General features: G+C 46.4%; 1 protein-coding gene across 1 annotated transcript; it reads left to right on the top strand.

Annotated features, from left to right (window-relative positions):
* Nucleotides 1-4,771: 4,771 nt before the first annotated feature.
* Nucleotides 4,772-10,082, top strand: eva1aa (eva-1 homolog A, regulator of programmed cell death a). Its single transcript, XM_083643692.1, has 2 exons — nucleotides 4,772-4,911; nucleotides 7,885-10,082. The coding sequence occupies exons 1-2, from the start codon at nucleotides 4,836-4,838 to the stop codon at nucleotides 8,262-8,264; spliced, it is 456 nt and encodes a 151-aa protein (XP_083499818.1). The 5' UTR covers nucleotides 4,772-4,835; the 3' UTR covers nucleotides 8,265-10,082.
* Nucleotides 10,083-10,814: the final 732 nt, after the last annotated feature.

Here is a 10,814-nt window from a genome sequence, read left to right as displayed (position 1 = left end):
AGAGAGAGATGGAGAGAGAGGGAGAGAGAGAGAGAGAGAGAGAGAGGGAGAGAGAGGGAGAGAGAGAGGCTGAGAAGAGAGGGCAGAACAATGCAATGAAAGAGTGTAAAGGAGGTGGATGAGAGAGAGAGGTAGGGAGAGAGAGAGAGAGAGAGAGAGAGAGAGAGAGGGAGGGAGAGGGAGAGGGAGAGAGAGGGAGAGAGAGAGGCTGAGAAGAGAGGGCAGAACAATGCAATGAAAGAGTGTAAAGGAGGTGGATGCCAGCGAGGAAGGAAACCAAACAAAGCATTATTCATGACGGGACGGTGGCCCAGGTCCAGCAGGCTAATTACTCCACTCAGCCCCTGGTACTCCGCTGATTAGGAGAGACTGAGTGAATGAGGGAAAAGGAGAGGGAGAGGAGGAGAGATGTGCGCTGCGGTGCTGACAGTGCCGAGCGGTTACAGCGCAGAGTGCTTACTCCCAGTTGTTACAAAAGGGTCTAAACGTATGTCACTAATTGTTATGAAATCCTGGCTCGCAAATATTTAATGTCGAAGGGTTTGTTATCATGGCCGCTATTCGACCTAGCCTACAATTAGCTCCCACGCTAGCCTAATGTAACATTATCGTCTGTCCCTCAACTGAATGCATTTGACTTGTGTGACTCACTTAACTATGTGTATGCAGGTTTAACTTCCTAGAGGTCAAAGTAACTCACAATTCTTTATCTTCTTGGTCTCTTCTGGCATGACACCTTGGCACAGTAGACTGACCGACCCGCAGAGCTGCGGGGCGGGTCCTGGGTTGGACCGGCCCAGACGTCGTTGTGTGCTGGCTTGCATGTTCAGAAGGTGTTTGAGACTCCCATGTCTCAAACGTGAAGATGATGTGTGTCACAGGTCCGAGGTCAGGGCTATGGAAATCCCAAGTTTTTGTGTTTATCATAGTCTCTCATGTGGCTTAGCGTCCATTAGCTAACTCTCCAGTGCCCACGTCTTCTCTATGTCCCCACACACGGCCAGTCGCCTCTTGGCTCGTGACATCTCCACGTGCGTTCCAAACAATCGCAGTACACTTGTTCAGGACTCATTTTCAGGACTGGTGAGTCGACTTGGACTTTAGTGCTGATGACTTGGACTTGGACTCGAGCATTCATGCATTCAGACTCGGAAGTTGGAGACGAGGACTTGGACTTGTGCAAGGTCCTAATAATTTGGCATAAGATATTGATAGCTATGATATTATTCAACTTGCAAGGGCAGGTAAACAAAATAAGAACAAATAAAAATTTGTTCTTAATGACTTACCTGGTTAAATAAAGGTTCAATAAATAAATAAAAAGATTCATGTTCAGTAACTCTGGACTTGGACTCAGGTAATGGGGACTCAACTTGGACTCTTCTCTTGGTGAATTGGACTGGGACTCGAACACGGGGACTCGAGACTCGACTTAGACTCGATATATAGTGACTTGACGACAACACTGGCTGACAGTCCTGAATGCATGGATGGCTTCACTTCCGTGAGCCAGCTTCAAACGCTTGTCTGGAAACATCCGTTTCCATCACAGATGCAGTGATAAGGGGGCGACTCAACACTCGGGCTTTCGCCAGAGGGGACTGTGTAGTACCACACCGGACAACTGCCTTCGGCAAAAACACCCTCTCAGTCCAGGGCTGCCAAATCTGGAATTCGCTACCTCAAACTATAAGAAACTGTCTGTCATTCCCATCTTTCAAACACAACGTAAAAAAATGGATTTTAAATAGCCAAATCTGCGACCATGTGTAAATTGTACTGTAGTGCTCTTGTTTTGCTTGCTCTGTTATGCTTCTTGTTTTTGTTTTGTCTTGTCTTATTAACCTAGTTTAGTTCACTTTGGTTTACTTTAGTTTCTGATCCGTTTTGGTTTTGTTATTGCTCATGTTGTTTTTTGTATTGTTCTGTTTAGTTCTGTCCTGGTGCTGCCTCTGTCGTTTTTCTGTCTCTCTGTGGGGACTACGGATGTAATTTAGCATTCTTGCTAACTCCGGCTTATTTACGTTGCCTTGTGTAATGTTCATGAATATGCACTGTCCCGTCCAAATAAACAAATAAAGTAAAGTAAAGTAAATGCTCTTTTGACATTTACTGTAAATACGTCGGTCCTGAGCCTTCTGTCCCATTTGACTCATTACGCTTTCTCTGTTTTCATCTGCACAAAAGGGATGAGAGGAGAAAAATGATCGGATCTCTCACTGAGGATACAAAACATTAGGATCTAGGGCTGAACGATTTTGAATAAATATCTAATTGTGATTATTTTGACTGATGTTGCAATTGCAATATTATTTGCCATATTAGAGGGAATCGTCATTTTTACATTCATTATTCATCTCATTTTGATTGAAAAAATGTTAAGATGATTATGGTGTGATTTTTGCGGGGATCTGTACCAAGATGTTTTCTGAAGTCAGTAGAATAGAATATGATGTGTAGGCCAGGACATCTCTGCAGCACCACGATATTTAATTCAAAAAGCTATTTTGACACACATTTCGCCTTTAACAAATATTGCACCTCCTGTGAGTTGAAAAATGCAGTCGGTCATATTTCAATTCCAATAAAATTCTGATTGTTCAGCCTTATTAGCACCGCCTTCCTTTTGTTCACCTGTCAATCAATCAGTGTGTTCATATGAAAATGTCCTGGGTCATAACTTAAGTAGATGTAATTGCTGAAATTAGCAAGAGATGATAGCTTTCACCTGGGTTTACCTTGTCTGATTATTCCATGGAAACGGCAGACTATTTTGTATACTCAGTATTTTCCACCCTTCTCAGCTCTTTGCGTCGGCGATCCGTCGGTCTATCTTCGTACGTGCTAGCGAGAGGGATCGCAGTCTATTGGTCGAACCTGAACGCTAGCTGCGGTGTGCGCCGCAGCTAGCCGGTCCAGGTGGAAACACTTAGCTCCTCAGTGAGCAGTTCCCCTTCTAAACTGCATTTATCAGATAAAGAGAGGCTGACATACCTCCAAGCTTCTGCAATTGGAGGTCACCTGTGTGTGTGTGTGTGTGTGTGTGTGTGTGTGTGTGTGTGTGTGTGTGTGTGTGTGTGTGTGTGTGTGTGTGTGTGTGTGTGTGTGACAGATCACCAAAGCATGCTTACACACACTGACAAAGAAAATCAAACATGTAGATACGAACATGCGTGCACACACACATGCACACATAAATCCACAAATCTCAGGTCACTGAACTCTAAACAAAGAGTATAGGAGGCAAGAGATGAAAAAAGCGCTGCCGCCGTTTTGGCCTGGAATTCCTCCTTATATCAGCACAGAGCCACGACAGAGAGACATACAGTACCAGTACTGTACCATGACCGGAAAGAACACAGGCCATTTTGGTAGAGGTACTTTTGTACGGCACTTTGTGGGCGGGACGTTTTACTGCTGTCATTACGGTAGCCTACGGTAGCCAAAATGGCCTGCAACGTGGCTGCTGCACGCTGATGTTGCAATTGAATGACCTATGACCTATTAGCTTTCACTTCTTATCAATGCAAGGTCTTTGCTCTAAATTTAGGCTCAAGCTAAATGTTCCTATTTACTTTGGCTGGCGTGTTTTCAGTGAAGCCGTGCTCATAAACAGAGCTCAAATTCCCAGGTCAAGACAGAGCTGTTAGTACTCGAGTCCGAGTCGTGACTCCACTTGAACTTGAGCACTGATGACTCGAACTTGGACTCGATCATTCATGCATTTGGACTCGGAAGTTGGAGAAGAGGACTCAGACTTGTTTTGTTGTTTTTTGGCGTAAGATATTGATACCTTTATATATTGTATATTGTGAAATCATTCAATTTCATGCAAGGGCAGGCAGGCACGTGTGTTCCTCCTACACGTGGATTCACACTCATGTTCATTAACTCCAGACTCAGACTCAGCTAATGGACACTCGACTCAGACTCTTCTTTGGTGACTCGAACACTAGGGGACTTGAGTTGAGACTCGACTCGGACTCGAGATATAGTGACTTGACTACAACACTGGGTCTAGAGTTGGATTACACTATATATATATACCCCACCTGAACTACTTCTTCAGAGAGAGCCTGGGTAACATTGAATCCAGTCACTCTCATCTCCTCAGTTCACACAAAACAAGCCAGCGTCCAAAACACGGAGAGAAGACTCAACGTCACGCTGCGCTGAAACTCCAGAGGAAACGCTTGTTCCCATCTATAAATAGATCATCTGGTAGATTTCCAAAGTCCAAACTTTTTCCATGTGGTTCTGCTCCCTTAATGACCTGAGTCAGAATGAATTTGACAGAAGCGGATGTCATGTCATTCGCGTGTGCGTGTGCGTGTGCGTGCGTGCGTGTCTGTGTGTGTGTGATGCATCCTCTCGCAGCAGCATATCTTTGTAGAATCAAAACCAACTCGAGGGGGCTGTGTGTGATTCAGCGCTGTAGTCACAATTCCCCGGAGACCCCGCCCTCGCCTTACTGTAAAACACATTCTGACTGGACATGTGACGAAGTGTTTTGAGTCACGTGACACATGTGCGTTTCAACACATAGAACCGGACGAAACGTCGCACTGGCTATCTGTCATCATGCCTGTGGTCACAGATACAGTACTTGACCTTTTACTGTCTGGATGTTTCATCTACAAGTGAAGCTTATCAGGAATGTGTGTGTCTGATGATAACAATGTGGACGGAGTGGGCTGGATTGTCTCATGAAATGTGTCTTTCCGGTTGTGTCTTGTTCTGAAGAGAGGAAGCGGGTGAGGGAATCCGGCTCTTACTCCGAGGAGGACAAGCCTTCAGAAGCAGGAGGAGGCGAGGGGCCTCTGCGACCGCCAGACATGAATCCCATCATCAACTCCACGTCCAACATGGCGCTCATTAGCAACGCGCTGGCAGCCTACACCTACGTAGCAGGTAGGGGAAACCTGTTGAGATGCTGTTGTCTCAGATGGGCAGGATAAACACCTACGTAGCAGGTAGGGGAAACCTGTTGAGATGCTGTTGTCTCAGATGGGCAGGATAAAGGCCTTTGACAGAAGGATGACTCGCGGCTAGAGGCACAATCCTTCAGGTCAAAGCCGCATGTCCACACTTTCCTTATTGAGGTGATTTAAATGTCACATGATCACACTAACCCTTAGGCCTTGGCCACACTGATCCGTGGTGTCTGTCCGTGTGCGTTCATTCCTCTGTTCACTTCCATTCATTTTCAATGACAGCTGTCCGACTGTCTGTGGAGCACTCAGAAGCGTACGTATCCAGAAAATTTGCATACGTTTTGATGGACAGAAAGTTGAAGAGGGATGAACTTTTTCTGGATGGACGTATCGGATGGTCGGATGGTCGGATAGTCACTGTCCGTTCAGCCAATCAGAGTCGAGGTCTCGAGAGGAGGCGTTCCGAGATTTGTTTAAACTTTTCAAAGAAGATGGCGGCCGAGGCAGTGAAGGAGGCTATAATTAATGCTGTGTACACCATCCCGCTGTTGTACAACGTGATAGTCAGTGTCACCGTCTGATTTCACCATCTAATCTGGTCATTCAGTGGAATTTTATTGCCACATAAGTAACGTAGCACACAGAGCTAACAGCTAGCTGACGCCAGCTTTCTTCTTCTCTCGGTTTATAGGCGGGTCGCTGACACCTTCAAGGTGCTTACCGCCACCTGCTGTACAAGTAGGTTACTTGTACATGCAACGGAGATAAATCTATCAGTCTATCCGTTCTGTCCATTTTCTGACGGATCAGTGTGGCCAAGGCCTTATGCCCAATTCATGGTCACTCTAGTGAGCCAGGCGCGAGGGGGCGTGAGCCAAATATGGCATCATCACGCTGGGCGCGTCGGGGTCGAAGCCTCCGCAACCACTAGCGTGTACCTGAAGGTTTTTCTAACAAAAATAATTTCAAGTAAATGTGCTGTGTTGAGAGCGATAAATCAGCACAAAGTAGGCCATAGGGCTGACAACTGAAATGCCTATTTACAGTCAGTAAAAACAAGTTTGGTGATTCTATTCATGTGGTGATATACGGTCGTTTCACAGGGAAACCGCAGTACTGCACATAATGGCTTGTCATTGTCACTTTTCATGGGCCGTTTCTCACTTATCACTGCACAGTGTAACATGATGATCACTTTGCTGGCGCGGACTTCGCGCGCGACCTGCGGAGGAGGTCTGCTCCACTATATACAGTCAATTCTCAACCAGAGGTTCTTCACTCTGGAACTCCCACATTCATATTTCCAAAGCATCATCATCACCACCACCCTTCATTTTAATTTCAAGAAGAGATTGGGTAACCTGACTCTGCCAGACGGGAGCGGTATTGTGCGTGTCTTGTGAACACAATACCCGGTCTGGCTGAGTCAGGTTATGAATCAAGCCACCAAATATCCTCAGCCAATAACCCATGTACCTCGCTGTGAGGTGCTTTTATAAACTCACTTGGGTTTCAAACCTCTCTGGTACTGTTTTCTTCTTTGGTTTGTATTGTCTTTATTGTTTTGTTTTTATGCTGTGAAGAAATACAACCTAAAATGTGACCCCAAATTGCGCCCGAAAAAGTGCAAAAAGTACTCCAAATAATGTAAAAAGCTAGCTAGTAGTTGCTTATTATTAATAACTTTGAGTCTGAGTGAAGTACCGCCACCTAATGGTTGGTTTATTAGTAGGTGTTGGATCTTAGTATTCTAAGAGCAGTATCAACACAAAGTTGATTCTAGGCGAGTGATGTAAGTGACATTGGTATTTGAGCGTATGGTTTGATGTGTGCTACATGTGGGTGGTACGCTGTGCTGTTGTCCTGTGGCTAAAATCCCCCGTTTCCCCTTTCCTGGGACTGAGAGGGGGGTATATGTGGGCTAGAGGAATGCAGATTTTAAGCAGAGATACCTGACTACATACACACACACACACACACACACACACACACACACACACACACACACACACACACACACACTGTCAGTCACCTGCTCCAGCCAGCTGCTAAAACACACCCAGGGGAAGTTGGGGTCTTTCCTGTTATATTACCTCCCACTCTGCCATCCAAATAAACACGTTATGCCTGGTGCACACACACAGCACACACACACACACACACACACACACACACACACACACACACACACACACACACACACACACACACACACACACACACACACACACACACACACACACACACACACACACACACACACACGGAGCATACAGTCAAATAAACACACACTCCACATACTGTACATAGGCTAAGGGCTAGGGATGTGGTGGCTGAACCTGCCAACACACAGTTTTCCCAGACCTTTTTACTTGTGAAAATGTTTACCCGCCGTTTTAAGCTGCCTTACAATTTAATGATATGCATTTATGGTATCTAAATGACATGGAAGTAGGGCCTTTTCAAGAAGACTGACTAAAAACTCAAATATATATATATTTGTTTATATTTGTAGTTTACCCTTTTCATTTAGTGCTCGATTGTTGTCTGGTTGTCCGATGGTGTGACCTGCAAATACCCCAGGCTCACAGAAAAAAACAGAGGCAAACCTAGCATTTGAGCTCAACAGAGTAGTTAACACACAGATGTGCCAGTTTAGTATCTCACCCAGCTGAAGCACTGTTGTGTCCTGCATGTCATTTGCAGTGTCAGCAGTAGGCATGGCAACGCAAACACACTGAGAGCTGTCACTCTGCAGCCAATGTGCCTGACAGGTCACAGTCAAATCACTTTTCGCTCCAAAGACTTTAAAAGGGGGAGAGCCGACACAAGTCAGACGGAGTTGATTAAGCATTTGACATGTGTTCTGTAAGAGATCAACTAAATATAACTCTGTCTCTCTCTCTCTCTCTCTCTCTCTGTATCTCTCTGTCGCTCTTTCCCACACTAGACCACCCAGAGCGGGCGGCGCTCTTCTTCGTCTGCGGCGTGTGCCTGGGCCTCTTCCTCACCCTCTTCGCCCTGGTGGTGCAGATCTCCTGCCGCACCGACTGCCAGCCGCGCCACCGGCCCGCCGCCAAGAAGCGCGCGCGTCCGGCCGACTCGTCCGACTCGTCCAGCGACTCGGACTCGGACTGGGAGACCACCTCCGACCTGTCGGCGCGGAGGCACCGCCGCTTCGAGCGCACGCTCAACATGAACGTGTTCACGTCGGCCGAGGAGCTGGAGAGGGCGCAGCGGCTCGAGGAGAGGGAGCGCATCATCCGGGAGATCTGGATGAACGGCCAGCCCGACATCCCCGGGACGCGCAGCCTCAACCGGTATTACTGAGGACCGCCTGCCTTAGGGAGGAGGACCGCCTGCTTTAGGGAGGAGGACCGCCTGTCTTAGGGAGGAGGACCGCCTGCCTTAGGGAGGAGGACCGCCTGTCTTAGGGAGGAGGACCGCCTGTCTTAGGGAGGAGGACCGCCTGTCTTAGGGAGGAGGACCGCCTGCCTTAGGGAGGAGGACCGCCTGCCTTAGGGAGGAGGACCGCCTGCCTTAGGGAGGAGGACCGCCTGCCTTAGGGAGGAGGGCAGTCGCTGATCGGACTTGACTTGAGCTCAATCGAAAAGGACGCACTTGGGCTGAAAGGGGCAAGAGACTAGTCCCCTTTGAATCTTTTGATTGTGCATCAGATTTGGACCCACACTGGGAGACGAGGCAGATTAGCGAGGGTATGCCTCTCCCTGTGGGTGCTATAAGCTAGACCCCACTCAGTAAGAGAATAAGCTCTCACTCTGCATGGTAAGCTCAGAAACCTGCCTCTTATTGGTGGGAGCTAGAGGTGAAAGGTCGTCTGCTGCACTGCCTGGCCTGTGACCTCACCACAGGCCGATATTGAAGCGGGACTGCCTGAGACACACGCAGGACTGCATGGCGACTGAAGGACCGATGCCTCGTACCCGAAAGACGATGGCGCTTGCAGCTTGCTTCACGCTCCGTACCCTCCAGTATTCAAGCAGAGAATCTGAATGCTGGGACAAGAGAAGAACAATGTTAGACAATCTTTCCACGGTCAATAACCAATGCTGCCTTTTGAACTTCATACAAAAACCAAAAGATGATGTTTTTGGGAATTCATCTCAGCCCTTATGAAATCTATTTTATAATAATATTTAATAGTTTATTGTTGTGTATTTTTTTGGTTCTCAATTATGGTTTATTATGAGATATTTTTATATGTGGCGAAGGTTGTCTGGCACCTCAGGGATGCAATCCTAGTGTTTCTGTGTCTGGTTGATGTATTTTGCTTCCTAAGAAGGGGATCAGTCCATGTCAACAGCCGTGTCAGCATTTAAAACAGAACAAAAACGAATTAGAGATATCATGTGGAGAGCCTCAAAGAGGTTTAGTGATTTGAACCTTATTTTTGATACGTTTCATTCAAAGTGCAGTGCCTTGCCTAGCTATCAACAAGTCATTGGCGTCGAGAATGCAGTTGGTTTATCACTTACTAACTGGTCCCAAACTGATCTTTGTGTGTATTCCCTTTCCCAATTGTTGCTTTGTTAAATGGGCATATGTACACTCTGAATGGAAATGGTGAATGTCTCTGTCGAACATTGCACTTGCTATCACACTAGATGGATAATGTGGATAATCATCATGTCAGTTTGTATCAGCTACAAAGGATGACTGCGATCCTTGCTAGTACTAGTTATGGTTCCCTCATAGAGGACCATGGGACTTGTAGTTCCTGTGTCCACTGATCCCCTTTTTTAAAGATGCTAGTGCTGAACAGATGCTTATGGGAAGTGCTGGTCATGGCCATCTGTAGAAGCAGCCAGTGCTGTGAAAAGAGGTTCCCAGTGGACATGCAACCTGCGTCTCTTAAATCATGCTGCCAATTGAATAATATAAGCTATTGTCAATCCAGTTCTGTTTGCATTGCACTGGATTCAACTGTAGAAAAATTCTAGTTTTCATACAAAGCTTGGTATTTTCCTGACTTGATGGAGTTGAATTGAGAGTACACAGGACATATTAGGGTCATCCACATAAAGACTGCTACTTTCTATGGTTTTTTACTAAGACAGTTGTTGTGTTTCAATTTGAATGGGACTAAAATGTGCCAATAGCTGGTAAAGTAAGACCAAAATATGACTCCTGTGCTTGGAATAAACTGTTGGAAAATAAGCTGTCTACGTAATCTTTTGCATTCCCTTTGTTTCCTCAAATATAAGTCAGTATTAGTATAGACTATTGTGACACCTTGCCCTGGAGCCTAAAGAGTAAATGTGGAGTGACACCAGAGGTTTAGCACAGTTTCAAGCAACCACCACCACCACCACCCAAGCTGACCGTCCTGATTGTACCTGAAGGACGCCTCACTTTCATGTGATCGAGAGACATAGAGAGACAGTGAGAGAGAGCGAGACTAAGAGAGTTCGGCCAAAATCCCACTGCAAAAAGTTTGACCTGTCTGGTTTTTAAAATGTTACATTTCAGCTGTCAATCAACATAAAGCTGGTGTGTGTGTGTGTGTGTGTCGGGGGGGGGGGGGGGGGGAGGGGTTCCAGGAGACTATTGTGACACCTTGCCCTAAAGCCTAAAGAGTAAATTTGGAGTGACACCAGAGGTTTAGCACAGGTTTAAGAAACCACCACCCAAGCTGACTGTCCTGATTGTACCTGAAGGAAGCTTCACTTTCATGTGATCGAGAGACATAGAGAGACAGTGAGAGAGAGCGAGACTAAGAGAGTTCGGCCAAAATCCCACTGCAAAAAGTTTGACCTGTCTGGTTTTTAAAATGTTACATTTCAGCTGTCAATCAACATAAAGCTGGTGTGTGTGTGTGTGTGTGTGGGGGGGGGGGGTTCCAGTAGACTATTGTGACAC

Source organism: Poromitra crassiceps, assembly GCF_964638095.1.
Source record: "Poromitra crassiceps genome assembly, chromosome: 9".
Classification (NCBI taxonomy): domain Eukaryota; kingdom Metazoa; phylum Chordata; class Actinopteri; order Beryciformes; family Melamphaidae; genus Poromitra; species Poromitra crassiceps.
This window is presented reverse-complemented; position numbering and strand designations above follow the sequence as displayed.